Source organism: Manis javanica, chromosome 18 (assembly GCF_040802235.1).
Source record: "Manis javanica isolate MJ-LG chromosome 18, MJ_LKY, whole genome shotgun sequence".
Classification (NCBI taxonomy): Eukaryota; Metazoa; Chordata; class Mammalia; order Pholidota; family Manidae; genus Manis; species Manis javanica.
Genome location: NC_133173.1, coordinates 9156031 through 9177028, shown reverse-complemented (window position 1 = coordinate 9177028; position 20998 = coordinate 9156031). Strand labels below are relative to the sequence as shown.

Sequence of the window (20998 nt, the reverse complement as noted above, 5' to 3'; positions counted from 1 at the left end):
CACACCCAAGGGCTCACCCCACCACCACAGGTTGAAAACTCAGTCATCTAAAACAGGGTCAACAAACGTTTTCTGTAAAAAGACAAATAATAAATATTCTAGGCTTAGCGGGCCATACGGTCTCTGTTGCAACGTCTCAACTCTGCTGTCATAGGGAAAAGGAGCCACAGACAACATATAAACAAGTGAGCATGGCTGTGTTCCAATAAAATTTTATTTACAAAAACAGGTGGCGGGCCAGACTGGGCTGCCATCCGAACTTTCTGATACTTGGTGTTCTGTACAGCGTTTCTCCGACTGCATGCAATTTTATTCTTTAAAAACCACACACACACACACAGAGAGGATGTGTCTATGACTCTGAGCATGTGTGTATGCAGACCTGGATAGATCAGATTAAACCATCTGTTCTCACATTTGGCAATGATCAGAAGACCAGGGTCAGCTTTGTGGGCATTGTAGAGTGCCCAGTCAAATGGGGTGCCCCATTCAGAAGGGCTCCAGCCCCACCCTTGATTTAATGTCCTGCTGTCACTGTCTTGAAATTCTTAATAATTTTTGTGAGAGCTTCATACTTTCATTTCGCACTGGGCCCCACAAATTATGTGGCCAGGTCCTGCTGGAAATATACAAGCACCAAAGCTTGTCACCACTGGGGAGGTGCTGTGGCATCCAGTGGGTAGAGGCCAGGGATGCTTCACAACATCCCACTATACATAGGACAGCCCCCTCAGCAAAGAATTACCAAAACGTCAATAGCGCCAACGTTGAGAAACACTGCATTTAACCACGTAAAATTGCTGATATTCTACCATTTTTTGACCTATGAGTAAAATTAATTTGTATGGTGCAGCCTACTTTATGTTTTTCACCTTTCTAAGACTTGTAAAAATCTTTACAAACCAGGAAAAAAAGTCCCCCCTCAATCTATGCATTTCTAATTTCTTTTTGCTCACTGAAAATAAGCCTCTTTTAATCTGCCCCCCCAATTTGTGTAGTCGTGTATTTATCTGTTTCCTGTTATTTCTAGAAAAGTGACACATGCAAATGGCACCAGTTTTTAAGATGCTGAAACACACTCAATGAACGTGAATCTCCTGCCTCCGCAGACCCCCACCCCTGGCGCGCCGTCCCTGTTTCCCTGCTCAGAGCAATGCCATTTTATCGTTTTCTCAGCTGTCCTTCACAGACATTTTGTAAATGGGGGCATTTTATACTCAAGGTTACTCCTCTGTTTTCCTTACAAGTGTCCTTCATCAGCCTGCCTAAAACACTCACCAGGGATCCCTTATAGTGGGTCTGATTCTGCTTTGCTTCCCAGATTTCTGGGCCACCTACTTCTACAACAAGGAATCTTCCAGAGCCTTCTCCAGCGATTCTGCCTCCGGGAACCAACTTACTAGATTCTCCTGCTCCTTTTTTGAAGTCCTGGTGGAATAAAAAATAGCATTCCATTTTCCATCTCCTAATTTCTCTCCCTCAGCGCTCTTTGTCACAGAACACATTACTGCTCTATTTAAAGTCTGTTGGGACCCAGCGCCTGTCAAAGTGGTTGAACAGAACAAAAAGCTCTTGAGTTTGATTCAGGCCAAACCTATACATAGACTTGACCCTCATTCCTGTTCCAAAAAAGAGCAGGAAGGAGCCGGATGTGGGAGGCGCTAACTTCCCCCGTATTGATTTTGATTTGCAGAGAAGGAAGGGACGTGTGGTAGATGTAACCACACATTTGCTCATAAATTATTAATACTACCTTTGAATTAAAAAGAGAAAAAGGCAAGCAAAAACGACCAGAAAAGCCTAAGCAGGCTGCGAACACTAGTTCAAGAGCACGATTAATTATTTAGAGGAATTTGACCACTCTCTTAAGTCAAGGGCAACATTTCTAGCTGGGAGAAGTAGAAACCCTGCAGGAAAATGCGGCTTTGGCCCCAGGCACAGCAGTGGCTGCTGGGAGGGCAGCGGGTCCCTGAGAATCCGCCCTTCTTTCCCATCTTGACCTTTCAACTCCCACGGCCGCCCTACTTTGTCTCCAAGGAGGAAGGCTGCAGGCTTGTTTCCAGCAGCCGTCGGAGGAGGTAGGGTGAGATGTCCCAGGGCTGGTCATGCTGCTTAAGGTAGCTGCTCAATGGGGCAGAGATGCCTGGGCCACGTTCTCACGGCTGCGGTCCCAGATCCATAGCGTTCTGGCAGTCACCTCTCCCAAGCATTACAGGTGGCACCCTCCATGGTGACACAGGTGGCGAGCATGGGAATTCAGGGGAGATGGTGTTAGGGGATGGGAGGAAATCCCTCCACCAGTTCTTCTAGCCCCCCAGGGTTGCCACTGTATCATCCTTGAGGGTACATGGATCCTTCTGGGTTCTGGCCACATCCCTGTCTAAACAGATGTCAGAAAGAAGGGTGCAGGATCAGCTGGGGGTACGAGAAAAGAAAATAAACATTTGGAAGCACAACATTGTCTCAATTTGACGTCCCAGGCTTTGCACTAGAAAAGTTTGTGCAGCCGTGTATGTATGTGTGTGTGTGTATGTGTGCATGTATGTGTGTATTAAAATGCACAAAACATAAAAGTTACCACTTTAGCCATTTTAAAGTGTACAGTTCAGTGGCATTAAGTGCATTCTCTTGTTTGTGTAGCCATCCCCGCCACCCATCCCCAGAAAGTTTCATCTTCTTAAACTAAAACTCTGCACCTATTCAACACCACTCCCCATTTTTCCCTCCCAGACCATGGCAAACATCATTCTTCTTTCTGTCTCTGAGTTTGACAAGTCAAGGTGCCTCATGTAAGTGGAGTCATACAGTCTTCATCCTTGTGCGTTGGGCTTATTTCACTTAGAATAACGTTTTCAAGGTCAATGTCATAGCAGGTGTCAGAATCTCCTTCCTTTTTAAGGCTGAATAATATTCCATCTTGTGTGTTTGCATTGTGTTTATCAATTCACCTGCCCGTGAACACTGGGTTGCTTCCACCTTTGGGCAGTCTGAATAATGCTGCTATGAACAGAGGGGTGCAAATATCTGTCCAAGCTGTGTCGCTCTTTAGAGAATACATATCCCCAAGTCTCACCTTCTGAGATTTTATTTCACTAATTCCGGAATAAGTCCTGGGAACCTGCATTTTTAACAAGACCTCCAGTGGATTCTCACGCCAGACCAGGTTTGGGAGCCAAGGAACCAGATCTCTGAGTGAACTGAGCTAGTCCTGGCAGCAAATCCTCTTGAATTTCTTTTGTAATCAGATGGTTCCTTTGTAATCCCACCCTGACAATGAAAATGGAAACAGCTTCCATTTTGTGAATGTCGGCTCCAAAAAGCCTGAACAAAGTGAGTCTGATTTTCCAGTTTACAGCCAGGCAACTAGGATTCAGACACATCTTAAGCACCAGAATTCAAGCTCATCTCTGACTCCAAAGACCTTGCAGTTTGGCTCTCGGCCTACACTGCACTGACTCCCCAGAGCCTGGGGCAGCCCTCCTGCGTAACTCCAGGAAACACCCAGTGCCAGGGGATATGAGTAAAAGGAGAGAAATGGGGCTGCAGTAGAGTGGGCTCTCAAAGTGTGAGATGCAGCGTCTGTCAGAGGGGGCTGCTGCTTCATTTCTGGAACGGTGTCATCCACAGCTTGGAAACAGTGAGTAGGGCTAGTGATTTGTAAATGGTAGGTCACCTTCTTACTGTCTTTAAGGCAAAGATGCAAAGAAGGTCCAAGGAGACCTGGACATGCTTGCTGCCGTTGGTGACTCTCCCACCTCATGACTGAAGATGGCATTCTTGGTATTTTGTGTGCATGATCTCACTGAGTCCTCACATGAACCTTTCAGGGAAATTTACCATTTTGCAAACGGTTAATTCTCTCCTCTTTACACCTGTGAGAGATGAGTGGCTTCCTTTGCCCATCCATGGCCACTCAGCTAGTGCCAGAGCCAAGATTTAACACCAGAACTTCCTGACGTGAGAATGTGCGTTCTCTCCCCCTCACTCCGCTTTCTCCCCCCTCCTTCCCCACTTGCCATCCCCAAAGCAACCCCAAGGTCCTTTTGCCCCATCAGAGCATCACAGATTAAAAATCACAGGACTTGAAGTATACAGGAGAAAAAGAAGGTTCTCATTGTTTTGCAACATTTTGCTAAAATTCTCATCTAGCCATTAGAATTTAGACTCTGGGGTTCCCAGAAAAGGGGCTTCTGTCTAACGAAACCTACCGTATGTTTCCAAGCTCCTGTAATACTGTCTTGTTGCTTAATAAGTTTCCAATGGGCATTTTCAAGCAACCACTAAATGAGCCCATCACACTTCCGGTGACATTTTACATAGCACGTCCAGTGCCCTTCACAGTGCTGCAGACATGTTTATCTCAAGTTATCACTGACTAGATGCAGGAGTGAATGAATGCATGCATACTTCTCATATGTCTTGAGTTGACCTGTTTGAATGCTGCATTAGTTCTCCAGAGAAACAGAACCTATATATAAATAAAGACAGAATTCGTTTTAAAAATTGGCTCATATGATTATGGGAGCTAGCAAAAAATGCATTGGGCAGGCCAATGGGCTGGAAACGCAGGCACAGTTTCAATGTTTCAGTGTTGAGGCAGAATTCCTTCTTCAGAAACTTCAATTTTTGCCCTTAAGGCCTTCAACTGATTGGGTGAGACCCACCCACATTATGGAAGATAATCTGCTTTACTGAAAGTCAACTGATTGTAAATGTTAATCATATCTAACAAATACCTTCACAGCAACATCTAGACAAGTATTTGATCAAAGTTGGCACCATAACCTAGCCAAGCTGACACATAAAATTAACCACCACGAGCACATACCTCCCGAATCTAGAGATTTATAAAAGTATGCGTCACTATGGATACCAATAAAGGGAAAGAAAATAAAGATGTTCAAGACTGACAACTGTTAATAATAAGATTACTATGAATTTGTAATCACAGTCTAGTGTTGGGATGTTGTTACTATTTATATCCTGCTTGCTTACAGAAAATATTTGAAGAATCAAGAGTCAAGAGCAGAACTCCAGAAATTGTCAAGAGAATGAAAATGATTGAGTTTCACTGAATGTTCACTCTAGTAAATAAAAACATTATATATTCTTTTACCTCCACTAAGTCATAGGATTGGGAAACTATGAAGGATCTCAATTTGGACACTACTGTTTTATCTAAAAGAAATCCAGGGCCAGAGAGAGAGATTTACTGAAAGTCATATCCAGTTCAGCCATGTGCTCCAGCCACTCTACAACCAAGCCACATACCCAGATGAATCTAACCTTTACTGGCTACCTACCATATGCTAGACTTTCTGCCATACACCTTGCTAGGTACTGGCAGTATATGCCAGGCTTTCTTACAGCACTTTATGCATATGAAGTCATTGAATCCTCACAATGATACTTCAAGGTGGGTACCAGGATCACCCCTGGTTTACTGAAGAAAACCATGAAGCATAAAGAGCATAAGTAATTTACCTGAGGTCAAAATGCTACCCAGCCAGCTTGTCAGAATTCAAATCCAGGCAGAGGGCTCCTGAGTATGTGTTCTTATCCATCATGCAATACTATGGTAGGGAAGACATAAGCATAAACAAAGTTTGTTTGTTTTTAATGTGTTGGGAGGAAATGGTATTAAACAGGAGACTTAGGAAGTGCTTGGGAGTTACAGAACTGAGAGACATGAGTAGAGGCATGGGGCATGGCTAGATCCAGATTTTGTGGGGCTGAAGCTAATGTAATTTGGGGGCTCTCCCTTAAAATACAAAATTATAAATACAAAAATATAGACATGAATACTTACTTAGAATAAGAAAAAACTCGACAAATTGCAAATTTTTAAATGTTGATCAAGTACCACAAACATTATCCTATCCGAAAAAACACTCTTTTTATTAATTTACTGCCTCATCCACCTCTACAACACTTTTATCCCTACATATTTGTCCTGCATTCTCTCTGATTGCCTCTTCCTGTGACAAGTTAATATTTCCTAGAGAGAAAACAGATAATTCCATCCTTCCTCTGACATGGTTGATAGAAATCTTATTTTTTATTCTTAACAGTTTAGAAAGAATTCTTCCCACTTCCCAACTAATTTCTGTTTGGGTCATGTAAATTTTAAGGTTGTTGTCAACACTGAGAAAAGCTCTCAAGGTTTATATATGAGCTGTGACATCTCAGGGTACTTTGATTTTCTTATGCAGTGACGAATGTTACGGTCTTCCAATTCTTTGAATTGAAACTCATTAACCAGCGAGCTGTTGATTTCCTCATTATAGTGTGTATTATAAGTTTAAATTATATTATTGATGTCAGTGTTTGGGGGCAAATCAGCAAGAAACTTCATCTTTTCCTAATGTGTACATATGATTCACTCCTCTTAATTAATTGGATTATCAAAAAAATCCAAGTGATCAAAAAAATCACTTCTGTTAGACATGGAAGTCTTGCAGCAGGGCGGGTGGGGGGTGCACGGGGCAGGCAGTACAGCACAGAGAAGACAAGTAGTGACTCTATAGCATCTTCCTACGCTGATGGACAGTGACTGTAACGGAGTATGTGGTGGGGACTTGATAATGGGGGGAGTCTAGTAACCACCATGTTGCTCATGTAATTCTGTATTAATGATACCAAAAGAAAAAAGAAAAAAAAGAAATAGAAGACTTTCTCTTAATGAATTTCTGCTCTTGACACATCTAAAAATTCTTTTATAACTTTTTTAATGTTAGAATTCCTATTGGTTTCAGTGTTTCGTTTACATTTGGTTCTAAGTTTACCTGAATCTGCTCTCAGTTCTTTAATAAACAAATTTGAAGATGACACAATAGGTCCCCTTTCATCATCATCCAAATTAGGAGTCTGCAATTTCTTCATTTATGGAAATGTTCCAAACCTCAATCCAAATCCTAAGAAAAATGCATATTCAAGGTTTACCAAATTTTGGGGTAAGGTTTTTTCCACTTGTTTATGTTCAGGCTCCTCTTCCAAGTCAAACTTGTATTTTAGAGTTCCTGACACATCCGCACATTGCAAGGCTTGAACAGCTTCAGAATGGAGACATTCTCATGACACCTATATTCTGGGAAGAAAAATCCAAGCTTGGCCAACCTGAAAATAAAACATATCGGATGCAACATAGCGAAGTAGTCAACAACCTTAGGCATAGTGGAGGCAGCTTGCAGACAAGGAAAGAAGATGCCAGAGGTGACTCCTGGTTGCAGTTAAAACATCTTATTTTTGCAAATTTGCAAAAACTGATGACCATGGGAGCACATGCTAGGACCCTGCCCAGGGCCTTGGAAGGATCCCGACACTGAATTGGCAAAGCAGAGAGAAGCTGAGCATCCTGACAAGGAGAGAACATCAACAAAGTCCCCAGGGCAAGGGCAGCCCAAGGCCGCTGAGCAAGCCTGCCCTGCGGGTGATGAGGTGCTCAGGAGGGTTGTGGCTTGTTGTTGTTTTCCAGAATACAGAATAAATTAAGGGAGAATGGGAAGTTAGTATTTAATGGGTACAGAGTTTCAGTTGGGGACGATGAAGATCTGGAGATGGATGGTGGTGATGATTGCACAACAATAATGTGAATGTACATAATGCCCCAGAACTGTCCACTGGAATACAGTTAAGATAGTAAATTTCACATTACATATATTTTGCTGCAACAAAATAAACTTGGATAGAAATACATTTTCTATTTTAAACCATTTTTTTAAGTTGAGATAATTGTATTTGCACAAGGATTTTTAGAAAATGACAGAAAAATCTCTTACACTTTACCCAATTTCTCCCAGGTAATATTTGCAAAACTCTAGTACAATATCACAACCAGGATGTTAACACTCATACAGACTACCCCCATCTTTTTCAAATTCCCATTTCACTTGTACGTGTGCGCGCATGCGTGTGTGTGTGTGTGTGTGTGTGTGTGTGTGTGTGTGTGTGTGTAAAGTCTACACAACTTTATCACCTCTGTAGGTTGGAGATCTACCACCACCGTCCAGCTACACAACAGTCCTCACATCACAAGGATCCTTCATGCTGCCCTTTTATAATCACACCCATCTCCCTCCAACCCTGCCTCCCATCCAAACCCCTGTCCTCCATTTACAAAATATTATCATTTACAGAATGTTATATAAATGGAATTCATATCATTCATATATACATTCTTGGTTTGGCCTTTTACTTCCAGCATGATTGCCTAGAGATCTACCCAATGGGTTACATCTATCAACAGTTCACTCCTCATTGCTGAACGGTGCTCCACGGTACAGATGTGTCATGGTCTCCTTAATCTTCTCCTTTTGAAGGACACAGCTAAACTACCTAAGGGCACTTCGGGGCTCTTATGAATAAAGCTGCTATGAACGTTTGTGATTAGGTATTTGTGTGAACATAGGTTTTTTTTGGGGTAAATACTCAGGAGCACACTAGCTGGATTCTATGGTAGTTGGATGTCTGGGGACTGTTGTGAGGACCCACGGATCCACACGCAGACCAATCATTTTCTACAGCACTTGACAGGTCACATGCACAACCAAGTGCTATTTTTCAATTGTATGTGGATTGTTAGGATTTCACAAACCCACCTCAATTGGTCTTTCTAAGAAACCATTGAACAGTTATCTAGGGTGTTTTTTCCAGAGCTGGGCCATTTTACATTCCCACCAGTGATGCATGAGTGATCCAGCTTGTCCACAGTCTCACCAGAACTTGGTGGTGTCACTATTTCATTTCAGCCATTCTGATAGGTGTATAGTGGTATCTCATTGGGCGTTTGATTTGCATCCCTGAAGACTGCTGGTATTGAGCATCTGGGATGGGGTGTTGAGCACCGGAGTGGTGTGGTGAAGGGGCACTTCACAAAGGTCATTATGTGGAAGTGGTTCCAATAGTCCCACAAAAGGGTTACTGGGGGCCTAAGCCAGTCCATGATGGTGAAGGGAAGGGGGTGGGGGGTTCCATAAATGCTTTAGTAAGTCAAGTTGGCCGAATATGAGGAGCAGTGAGAGAGGGAGACCACCGCTGAGCCAGGGGGAGGAATCCAGAGTTGCTTCCAGGTTTCTGACTCAGATGGGGAAGAATTCAGTCTGGAAATGTTCAGTTTTACCTATGAAACATCCATGTACCCCACAGCAATCGGATCTAAGCCTTCAAAATCAGGGTTAAATCTGGGCTGCCGACTACACTTGGAAGCGCAAGAGATTCCCATCTCTAAAATTAGTGGGGAGGGGCCTGATTTCCTAAACCTCCAGTCTATTGGTTTCCCTTTTGGGTCAAGACGTCGGGCGTCTGGGGACTGTTGTGAGGACCCACGGATCCACACGCAGACCAATCATTTTCTACAGCACATGACAGGTCATATGCACAACCAAGTGCTATTTTTCAATTGTATGTAGATTGTTAGGATTTCACAAACCCACCTAAAAGTTTTAATTGTAGATTTTTTTCCATTGTGACTATTCTTCAGTGAGATAATAAAACTGCTGAGACTGGTCCCCTGGGTTTTTTTGTTTGTTTGTTTTTCGGTTTTTGTTTTGCTGAAAGCAATCGAGCTCCTGCTTTCCTTCCGGCAGGCTCCGTGCCCCCAGGCTCCCCAGCAATTCATCACAAGTGGCTGCAAACCCTCCTTCCAATCTCGAGAACCCCGCTTCCCAGCCCTTTCCCCTGCAGAAGCCCACAGGCTCCAGGGCCTGTCCTCTCTGAGCTGAACCGGGACCCCCTCCTCCAGTTCCCTGCACGGCCCTGGCCCTGCCGGAAAAATGGTGCCAGGCGCCTGTCCCAGGAGCTTCCAGCGCCGCAGTAAGGTCTCCTTCGCAACCCTTACGAAAATGTTTAAATTACATTTCCCGAGCCCTTCTGATCTCCAAGCACAGGGCATCCCCACCTCCGGGTATGCAGTATGAAAACAATCTAGCCCCACGGAGCCAGAGCCAGGCAGAAGCCCTGGGGTCTCCGTGGGGACTCGGCGCTGCAAAGAGCAGCTGTGCCTTAATAAGTACGAAGTAATGCGAGAGAGTAGGGCCCCAAAACACGGTGCGGGGGATTCCAGCCTTATCTTCTAGTATTTCATAAGGCTGCTGCTTAACTGTAATTCCAAAGAAATTGAGGTTGTCTTTGAGAGGTAAAAGCGATCTTGGCCTGTTCTATTACTGAATTGCAGTTGCTGATCCTTTGTGACACAAAAGTCATAGGTCAAATCCAAGATCTTGCTGCAAATTGGGTGGGGGATTGTTCTCCCAGAAATATGAGACAGGCCTCTTATCTCCTAATAATACCTCTAAAATCTCCTGCACTGGGAGTTAGCATGGATGATGACACAGAAAGCAATTAGGGGAACCCCAGCCTGCTTCCATTTAATTGATTATGTATGTTTTTCGCTCTGGACTCCAAAAAACTTTTTTCCAACAGAGAAAATAGTGAAGCTTCTTTTTACTTGAATTGTCTTTTTGCCTTATTTTTGGAGTTTTCTAAAATTAAAAGTCCACTGTCCAGACCCCAGTTATTTAAAACAAGCTAGTTAACTTGTGTTGCATAAACTGGCCTCTTAAATAATATCCCTGGAGGCTCGGAGATTCCTGAAATGAATCCATCTGAGGAAGCCAGGAGGTGGGGAGGGAGAGGAGAACTAATAATTGAGGAGATACTGCCCTCACTGTTCCTGGTTTTCCTTCCAGAATCTTCTCAGGCACCCCTCCACAGTCATGCCAGCCTGGTAGCCTCGGGGAGGCCCACCTGGATTTGGCAGCCCTGTCTCCTCCTTGGGGCAATGCCAGAGGACACCTAGTTCTCACTGTCTGTAAGGAAAAGGCCCTTCCAGCATTCCAAGTGAGTTGGTGTCAGTTTGGGGGGCTCACTGCAAATAGCGCCCCAAGTTTCCTATTAAAACAGAATATCACAGCCACAGTTACGTGGAGAGCCTGTCATTGAAAGCAGCAGATCTAGTGATTCAGGGAATTCACAGATAAGAAAAAAAACAGAGAAACAAATACGCATTGGCTAGCTTTTTATTTGGCAGAGAAAGGATATTTTTTAAATAACCATTTCTACTACACTGTCATTTCTTTTAAGAAAGGTGTTTTAACTCATGCACATTTGTGCACGCAGACACATACAGAAAGATAAACCCTCAGAGTAAGGAATAGCCCTTTAGCTGACAAGGTTGAGCTTTCTGGAAAGCCAACCCCTGTTTAGAAACCCTGGTTTGGGGTACCAGTCGCCTCCCTTAGCTGTGCATGGGGTCCTAGTCTACGTCTGCCTCATCTCTCAACAAAGATTAGTGGGTGCGAGAGCCTCAATTTTCGGCTAGCAACTTCTCCAGCAAACGTACGTGAGAATGAACACCACCACCTCCCTGGAGAAAGAGCAGAAAAATAAAAATCTAACAACAAACATGTTGTCCCCATTATTAACCACTGTTCATCACCTTCAGGGTGGGTTGCCAAGGTCAGTTTAAGTCTGAAACTTCTGGATCCATCTCAGGGGTGATAGAGGCCTGGCCCAAAGCTTGGCCAGCCCTGTGGTGTAGCCTACGGTGGCGTCAGCTGTAGGAGGAAGCGTTGTCTGCGTATCTTACCATAAGGCCTGAATATCTCCAAATGTCCCAGAGAGTCCCTGGAGGCATCTCTAGACCTCCGCTCGCGGGCAATGCTCTGATGCCCCACCGATACCCGTCTAATTACAGTTTGGTTGGCCCCTGAATTGGCCTGCAGGATGGAGAAGCAGAAACCCTCGTTCTGATAAAGAGGCTGGTGCCTCACTTTGTGGGCAACGAAAGATTCCGAAGCAATTTGTAAGGGACTGGAGGCCTTTGAAAGGGGGACGCACTCGTAGCTGGGTCTATAATCCTGACCTCTGAGGCTCAGCTGACTTTTCTTCAGCAGTGAACGTCCCCAAGCATCAGCGCCGAGACCGATTGATATTCTAACAGGGAGAAAGGAGAGGGCCTCGTGGGAGTTTGGAGCGCAGGCAAGAATCGATTTCCTTCATTCCTGCAAATGTTCTCCCACCTGAAAGAGGGTCTCTGAGGATGTAAGAGGAAACTGACAGCTAAGGAACAATGCATGGAGACCAAGCTGCTTGTTTTGAAAAGGGGCCAAGGAGATGAGTAGGCCATTAGAAAAAGATGAAAGGAGTAAACATAAATGTCCAAGAAATTGAATTAAAATGTTCAACACCACTGCTGACTTTTCCAAAATGTGCATTGATACAATGAAATGCCATCTTCAGCATGTCTCCTTGGCTCAATAAAAAGTTACAATAGTCTTGTTCCCTAGGGTCTGGGGAAACGAAGGCCTCACAGGAGGAAGGGAAAAGAACTGTAACTTTTCTCCAAGTCAGTTTTGCTTTACATGTCAAACCTGCATTTCCTTTGACTCCATTGTTTCACATGCGCCAAAGTTTCTAGGAAATGGTGAAGAATGTGCAAAGATGTCTCTACATAAAGATGTTCGCTAAATATCCAACCACAGGAAGTTATTGAAACTGGTTACGGTGCTGCTAAGTAATAAAACAAGGGAAACTCAAGTATTATGGACATTGTATATTTGTTGAATTAGAAAGTGATGAAAATATACTGTTATGCTTTAAAAGGGTTTCAAACAGTAAGCATACCTTTTTTTGGGCAACTCATTATTTTATTCAACAAATATTACTAAGCCAGAGGAATACATCACAGGTCAATTCCTTGCTCTATATTACAAAGATTGCATTTACTGGGCTGGTGGGGGTCTAAAGATTGGATAACAACAAATTAATAAATTAGTGAGAATACTATCATCTTACGATAACTGCTATGCAGAGAAGTAAAGTAGGTGACATAATAGAGATCTTTCTGACGTTTTGTACTGAGGTCTGAATAATGAGAAGAAAACAGCAAGTGTTCCAGGCAGAAAAAGAGCTTGTACAAAGGCCCTCAGGCAGGGACTAGCTTTAGATGCCATGTTTAGCTAAGACTGGGCCATGTAGCTGAAGCAAAGGGTAAGAGGGACAGAGTGGTGGGTCATGGGGTAGGAGAGGGGGTAGGGGCTGGATTATGTGGGGGTTTTGGTAGAAGGTAAGGAGCTAGGATTTTAATCTAGGTACTATGGGAAGACATTGCAGGTCTTGAACAAGAGACACAATCTCATTAATGTTACTAAACTTCTCTATGGCTACTGTGTCAAAAAATGTGTTTGAGAGCACAAGAATTGTGGCAGCAACGAGTCAATCGGACTACTGCAATAGTCCAGGCAAAGCTTAAGGGTGGCTTGAATGAGGGTAGGACATGGAGATGGAGAGACATGGGCACCCTCAGGATTTATTTCTGAGTTAGTACCAACAGTATTTCCGAATGGATGGATGAGTCCTAGGACTTCCCCTCTTTCCTCCTGTCCCCCCAGTTGCTTCCAGCTCCAGGTCCTTCCCTACCAAAGTTCATCTAAACTTTGGGTGCTATGGGATGACTTGAATGGTAAACTTAGCACCCTTTCCTCAAGCCAACTCAAGCTGATTTTCATTTCTTGCAACCCTGACTGAGGCCATCAAACACCTGTTGTGTTACAGGCCTCCCAATAGGCCTTGAAGAAGGGCACACCAATTGACACAAACAAAGCTCCAATTGGTGGGCAACCTGCCCAGTTCAGAGGAGCACAGCAAGGATTCAAACCCAGGTCTTCAGGGTCCAGAGCCAGTACTTTCTTCTCTGTGCCATGCTTGTTCAACAAGATACACCCAGCTGCTAGTTGCCTACCAAACACTGCTGGCTGTACATCATACTGTAAGTCCCCTTGTCTCATAAAAATAAAACAATGCCTGCCTAACTTCATTAATTTGCCAGCCACCCTTTCTGGTGGGTGTGGACATATGACTTTCTACAGTAGAATATTAGAAGAAATAATGATGCATGCAGAATTCTTTCCCCTTCCTGCAGGCAGCAAGCCAGGCTTGACAGCAAACCAGCTTTAATTATGCAAATCACAATAAGCCTTGGGGGATGGTGAAACAATGACTTGGAAGAGACCAAAGATCCCCAGAAATAGGTGTGACTCAGTCACTTCCTGGGAAGTTCAACCGAATAGTTAGAGGATGTCTAAATGTCTCCCTGAGCTTCTCCATGGTTCACAAGACTGGCAGAGCCCTCCAAAGCCCACCAGGAGAAGAGACTGCTGGCAGAGATTGCCCTGTGGACCTTGGGTGCATTGAGCTGGAGGTGACGGCACTACATTCATACTCCACCAGCTGTGGCAGCCTTACAGAAAGTGGGGAGTGAACGTGCTCCCCATCATGGTGGGGTGGGTGTTTCTGGCTTACGCCTAGCAGAAAGGTAGGGAAACGACAGTAAAGAGGGAGGGGACACATGCTTAGTGGGAAATGCACCAGTTTGGGACTCAGATAGATAGGGACTCCAATCCTGACTCTACTATGAGCTCATCAACCCACTTAACTTCTTTGAACCTGAGTTCCCTGTAAAATACAAATACTTAGATGCACTTCACAGAGTGTTAAAAGGACTAAGGAAGCACCTGTACCACATTAGAGAATGTTCTAGCAAGGTGGGGGCTCAGTAGATGGTAGCAAAACAAAACCCAAATGGATCCTACCTTGAAATAAAGAAGTCAGCAAGCCTACCCTCCTTGCCAAATCCATGAGTGAGCACAGCATGCCAGCTGGCCCCAAAGTCTCTAAATTGTCAAGGACAGGCTTCTGTGGGTGCTGTTGTGGGGCGGGTGGATATGCTCGCTGACCACATCCCAGCTGTTCTCCTGCAACTGTGGTTGCCCAAACCCTCCAACTATTCTCGTGGCTAAACCAGCCAGGAAAGCAGAGTCAAAGCCACACGGAAAAGGCTGCTATAAACGGTCACCTCATTCTGTTGTCCAAATTCTTAAAACAACAATGAAGGAATGTGTTACTTGCTTTCTATCCCTGGGGCTAATAATCCACTTTTTTTTTAACCAAAAACAACAAAATAAAACAGCACTTCATTTGGCCTTGATTATGGTCCTTACCATTAGCCAGCAAATGACTGGCCTGGTGAAAGAGGGCTACACAGAAACAATGAATTAATTAGGTCTTCCCTTTTTTTTTATGATGGGCCCAGACACATGGGTTTTTAGTGTAAACAACATGTGCATACTATCAAATATGGAAAATCAGGTGATTTTTCACAGTATGGTTTTGGGGCTCCTTCTCACACTGGGCTCACGATGGTTGGTCTGACTGCCATCCATCCACTGCCTTTCCAAGCTTCTCTTCCTGATTTCCCAGTCTCTGTAATGAGCATTTACCACCTCCGACGCTTTGATATTCCTCCATCTCCCACTTCCATAGAACACTTGGATCTTCCATCGGCCCCATACTCAGCACATTGAGTCATGCTCTCAAACATATCATGCCAGGATTAACAGAATCTTCTGGCTTGTCTTCTGCCTCCTGTGTCTCCAAACCATCTTCCATTGAGCTACCTAAGTAAAGTTTCACTTACATTATTACATTATTCCTCGGCTCATGGACCTTCAATGGCTCCTTATTGCTCATTCTACAACCAAGGTTCTCTTCAATATGGCACTCACCCTCTTCGCCCATCACATCTCTTTTCCACTACACACATCCCAGCTAGATTTAAATGATTCCCTATTGAACTTGCCCACCTACGCCTTTATTCATGTGATTTCCCCTGCCTGGCGTATTCACCCTCCTTCCCTATCACCCATACTAAAATCAAATCCACCCATCAAGACCACGTCAAGGGACACTTCTTTCATAAAGACTTTTCCAATCCTTCTCACTAGCAATGACCCTGTCTTCTAACCCCCACGACGATGTATTTTCACTTTCCTTCTGTCTCTTTCATTTCTCCCCTCTACCTGGCAGTGTCAATCCCGAAATGTCAGTAGGGACTTCTGAGCACCGTCTGCTTGGAAGACTGGCCTTAAAGCTGCGTTTGCACAAGCACCATCTCTCACTAGAATTACATGGAGAGGGAGCCGATGAGATGGAAAGGGGCTGCCAAGGCCCGTCACCCATGCCACCCAGCCACGAGGCCTAACTGCTCTTCTTGCTCCTGCTGGACGACGAGTGTCTTAAGGGTTAGTCTGTGCTCCTCAAGTAAACACCTGCAGCGAGGTCGCGCACTGGCCAGCGAGGGAATAACTGCTTGACACAAAATACACTGGTTCCTCTGGGAGGCATCCTGCCCGCACAGCTTCCTCAGGTCGGTGCAAAACAAGTAAGTCCCCGCCACCCACGCCCTCCTGGTGTCTCACTGAGGCCACGGGTGGGGCCGGCAGCCCCTCCTTCCTCAACAAGCTCCCGTGAGCACTCCTGACCTGCTTCTCCGTTAAAGTGCCCTTTCATTTTTGAACCTGAATTTACCCCAGAGAATGTCATGGAGTGGCACCCAAGGCCAAGGGACAGCCCCGGATGCTGGCCCTGGGTGAGGAGGCATGCCAGTTCACCTCCCATGGTTTTGTCAGCTGGAAAGAGATCCTTCATCAGTTTCACCAAGAATGCACTTGTAGAGGCTGTACTCTCACCCAGCAGGTGCCACCCCGCATGTGAAACAGAGACGGCAAATTGCTCCACGCCCTGGTAGCGCTGGCTTTGCGCATGCTGGGCGTGGTGCCTCCTCCCACCAGCTTGGCCCCATCAGCCGCAGCGCGCATCTCTCTAGGCTAAAAGCTGTCCTCATAAACAGGGCTTCCGCAAGGGGCATAGAGGAGGATCCGGTCACGGCACATATCCCTCACAAAAAAGGGACACGGAAAGAGTAGCCAAGGAGGGATGGGGACCCCAGCTCTCCTGTTTTCCTCTAGAAATGTGAGGCCAGATTTCAGCCTCACCCTAGGCAACTCCATGCATTGGAAAAGAGAGAAACTTAGATTTTTTTTTTAACTCTTGAACCCAGGTTAGCCTGTTTCCTCTTCATAGTTTTAAGGAATTCAGGCCTTTTGCAGTAAAGAAAGACAAGCATTCCCTGGAGCTTTCTATTAGGAATGTTTCTAGAATGTTGGTTGAAAGCAGTACATTTGTTAATTTGCACCCTAAACACACCCCACGGCCTCATTTCATTCTGAGGGCTCATGTGTATACTGCAACTGCCTAAGCGTGGTTCCAACTTAATCAAGTACTTAATGAGTAACATTAATATTCGTTGTCTTCGCCACAGGAGCCTATCCTCATCAAGGTAAATAGCTGCTGGCCGCTTCCACAGCCTGTTGTTAAGCTAAGATGGTCCGTCCTCATACAGACAGTCAACTGTTTGTCCCCCTAAGACAGGAAAACCCTGCTGGGTACCTTCCAAAGTCTTTATTTTAAAACAAGATGTTTCCACGTATAGATCTTTTGAAAATGCCAAATGATTTGGAAGAGCAGTAAGAAATCTTATTATCTGGGTGATAGTCATTCAGAAATTCTGATAGCATACCTATTATGTGCCAAGTACTTACTAAGTGCTGGGGATGCAGTAATGACCGCAGGAGGTCCTGGTTCCTACCCTCTTGGCCCTCACAGTCTGGCGGAAGAGGGTCACAGTTATAGAAGGGTCACTCGTATGATTGCATAATTGCGAAATGAGATCGGTGTTAGGAAGGAAAAGCATGGGGTCTGGGAGAACCTTTCCCTAAGGGGGAGATACTGGAACTGAGCTGAAAGATTGAGTGAGGGAAGGAATTAGTTACTCACTGAATATTAGGACTGGAACACACACACCCCAGCATCAAGTGTAACTCCAGTACTTGGAGGAAACTGAGACCTGGCAGAGCTTAATGTTTTGCCCAAGGTCAGAGCTAATTATAGAAGCCAGCAATTGCAATATCCAATCCCTTTCTGCTAAATCACATGGATTTTATGTACATCCCAGTTATAGATTATCTCGGTATATCTGCCCAATAAAACGCAGAATATTGAGTTAAAACCACATCCCTCAAGACCACAATCATAAATAATGATTGCGTTTTAAATGTGGATGATACCTTTTCATTTTGCAAATCCAGAGAGCTCTCATCATATCAAAATCCATGACAGTTTGTTTTCTATAAGAACAGGAGGCTTCCTAACCCCCTCTAAGAGGCAAATCTCTCCCTAACCGTGCGATGCTAATTTGGGCGTGAGCTGTGCGCTCAGACTGACTTCAGGCCCCAGCTGGGGTTTCAGATTTGGACACGGCGACTGGGTGGCCCTTTGCTGTTTCACTGCAAGGGTCTTTCCCTGGACTCCGGAGCCTCTGGGGATTTACCGCCGCCGTGTTCTCGGCAGTGCGTGCATGTGCTGCATGGTGAAACATTCTTTAGAAAAGCCCGTGAGAATCCACTTGCATTCTGAGTGTGCTTGTTAAAAGCCCGGAGCACGGACTGGAAAGAACCGCAGTGGAGCACACCCCGACCCGAGGTTACCTCTGGGGAGCAGATGCAATGGAGAGGAGATGTGATACGGTCTTCCTTTTACTCTCGATACGCTTGCGTTGTGTGAAATTGTACACAAGAACGTATTCGTGTATTACATATTGAATAATACATAGGTATTAATTTGTAAAGGAAATTCTTAAAACTAAATTCTCCATAGAACAAAGGTGCGTCTCCGCAGGGAGCAGCCTCGTTCCTCCTGGAGGTGACTGTCTATGCCAGAAATCTCAGAGCAACTCGCCCTTGACCACCAGGGCACTGAAGGGGGAAAGCGTGCTCCCCGCAGCCGCCGCAGCGGGAAATTAGGAAAGTTGGAGGCACCTCGAGGGTCGCCGCACTTGCAGCCCGCGCCCCCCTAACTCGTGCGTTTAGGGAAGTCTCGACTTCGGGGCGTGCGCACCCCCGTCCCCCCCCCCAACTGGTGCAGCGGCGAGAGGGTGCGGCCGCGGCGCGCTCGGGCAGGGCGTGTGTGCACCCCCGCTCCCCTCCGGCCCCTCCCCCGGCTCGCGCGCGCTCGCCCCCCGCCCGCGCCCCGGGCGCCGGGCCCGCCCCCTCCCCTCGGCGAGCACACGAACCTCGCGGCGCGGCGCTCGGCGGCGGCGGCGGCGGCGGCGGCGGGTGGGGGCCGGGCGAGGAGGGGGCTGGCCCGAGCCGCCCGCCGCGGCAGTCGTCTCCCGAGCGCGGCCCGCGCCGCCCGAGCCGCTTGGCTGGGAAGCCCTCGCCCTGCGCTGCCGGGCCGGCCCCTCCAGCGCCCGCAGGCATGCAGCCTGGGAGCAGGCGGCGCGCCCCCGGCCGCTGCTGAGCCGGCCGGGACGGCGGGGACCTGCGCCTGCCGAGCCCCTTCCGCCCTGCCCGGGGGCCGACGAGCGGCGCCCCGGCAGCCCCTCTTCGCCCGCAGCCGTGCCAGCGCCCCCCACCCCCCGCGGGCCGCAGGGGCCCATGCAGCCGCCAAGGTAAGCGCGGGCCGGGCGCGGGCGGGCCCCGTCTCTGACCTCCGCCGCCGCCGCCTGCCCGGCCCGCCGCACCGCTCCGGCGCTCCCGGGCTCCGCGTGTCATCTCACTCCCTTCCTCCCCAGATCGGCAGCTTTGCTGCGCCTCGATCGCTTTAGCTCTTGGCGGCAGCAAAGTTTTTGTGGTTTGGTATTTGCTTTTTCCCTGAAACGCTCTCCCCGGGCCGCCGGCAGCGCGCGTGGTCGGGCAGACCCGGCGCACGCCTGTCCCACTGTGTGCGGGCTGGGAGCCCCGCGCTCCGGCGCCGCACCTTCTCGCGGGGAGGCTGCTGCGCCCGCCCGCCGAGCCTGGGACGCAGCCGGCCTCCGGGCTGTCCCGCCGTGAGCAACCCCTTGGCCATCCCAGGTCCCTTTCTTCCGCTGGGTGCCTGGATGCCCAGCCAGCTTCAGAGCCGCGGGAGTCGGCGCCGCGCCCCGTCCAGGCTGGGATCGGAGCGGTTCTTTGCGGGAGAGACCGGTGCGCGGGAAGGTGCGGGACTTGGGATGGTATTAAGGGGCAGGATTCCAGAGGGGCCTCGGCTTTCCTAAGTGGACCCATGGGCATGGCGCGCGGCGCACAGCGACGACTCCGAGCCACGTTCGAACCGTGGCGCATCCCAGGGAGCAAGCGGGGCTGGGGGACAGGTGTATTTAGGGGGATGCCGGATGCTGGGGACGCTTGGAGGCAATTCTAGATTGCATTCTGTTAACGTAATTGCATTAGATTTGCTCGGAGGTAGAATCAATTCCCCCAAATTGAGATTTTTAATGGGAGCCGCGAGCTGCTATTATGTGGTGTGGTTTCGGAAGGCGTGGGGTTGTATTTACTTTATACAAATCGAGTGTCTTTCGGACGGATTCGGGGAAAGCGCGCCATCTAGCGGAAATGCTAGGCCGCGCGTTCCTTTCAGGCGGAGAAGTTGGGTGTCCTCCGAGGAGATTTCTGCGCCCAGCCGGGAGGCGGGAACCAGCCGTCGGGTCCTGGGACGCGCTGCTTGAGCGCCCCAGCGCCTCCAGCCCTGCACGCGGGGTTCTAGGGACAGAACTTCAGGTCGTACTGCTGTTAATGCAAGGAGATCCGTCACCTTCTCCATCCGGCTTTAAGGTGCCCCTGCCAAAACCTAACATAAAATGTTAGTGGATGCCACTGCGTTGGGCATCTCTCGCCGAAGTCTGAAAAACCTGTGCATGGACCTGACTCCTCTGTGCATCACAGACGACCAATTTTCAGGCAAATCGTGAACCATGACCCCTAGAAGAGATTGGCTATGCTCTGAAGGGCAGGTAAAGGAGACTTGGGAAAGGGGCTTGTGCAGATCTGTACGAGAACAGTGCAGTATACCAAAAATGACATTTTTTTTTCTGGTACATACAAAGAAGAGGTTTCCTGTGTTCCACTACCACAGCGGGTTATAAGCAACCCCCCTTATAAGGGACATGATCTTCAATTAACAACTGGGGCGGACTTTGCTGGAACACAAGCAGAGGGGACAAAGGCACTGGGTGGGGCACCCACACATCCAGGCGAGAAGCACATTTCTCTGTGGCTGGTTTTTGCTGTACCTTCCAGGCCAGATGATATTAGCAATGAGCTGGGTTGTCCCTATTGCAAAGGGTAGG

General features: G+C 47.2%; 1 protein-coding gene and 1 long non-coding RNA gene across 5 annotated transcripts in view; one reads left to right on the top strand and one right to left on the bottom strand.

Moving 5' to 3' along the window:
* Nucleotides 1–214: 214 nt before the first annotated feature.
* On the bottom strand, nucleotides 215–19082 carry LOC140847239 (uncharacterized). Of its 3 annotated transcripts, XR_012127043.1 has the most exons (5): nucleotides 18965–19082; nucleotides 6786–6914; nucleotides 5485–5573; nucleotides 4209–4468; nucleotides 215–2380 (listed from the first exon to the last, which is right to left on the bottom strand). It is a non-coding gene; the product is annotated as an uncharacterized lncRNA (long non-coding RNA). The 3 variants fall into 3 exon arrangements; XR_012127042.1 differs by lacking the exon at nucleotides 18965–19082 and having other exon boundaries at nucleotides 6786–7083; XR_012127044.1 differs by lacking the exons at nucleotides 6786–6914; nucleotides 18965–19082 and adding an exon at nucleotides 6943–7083.
* Nucleotides 19078–20998, top strand: part of RGMA (repulsive guidance molecule BMP co-receptor a) — a 39918-nt gene continuing 37997 nt past the window's right edge. For both annotated transcript variants that reach the window (XM_037000627.2, XM_037000628.2), the window contains exon 1: nucleotides 19078–19342. In XM_037000627.2, coding sequence (XP_036856522.1) covers nucleotides 19329–19342 — 14 coding nt within the window. In that variant the 5' untranslated portion in view covers nucleotides 19078–19328. The remainder of the gene's footprint in view (nucleotides 19343–20998) is intronic.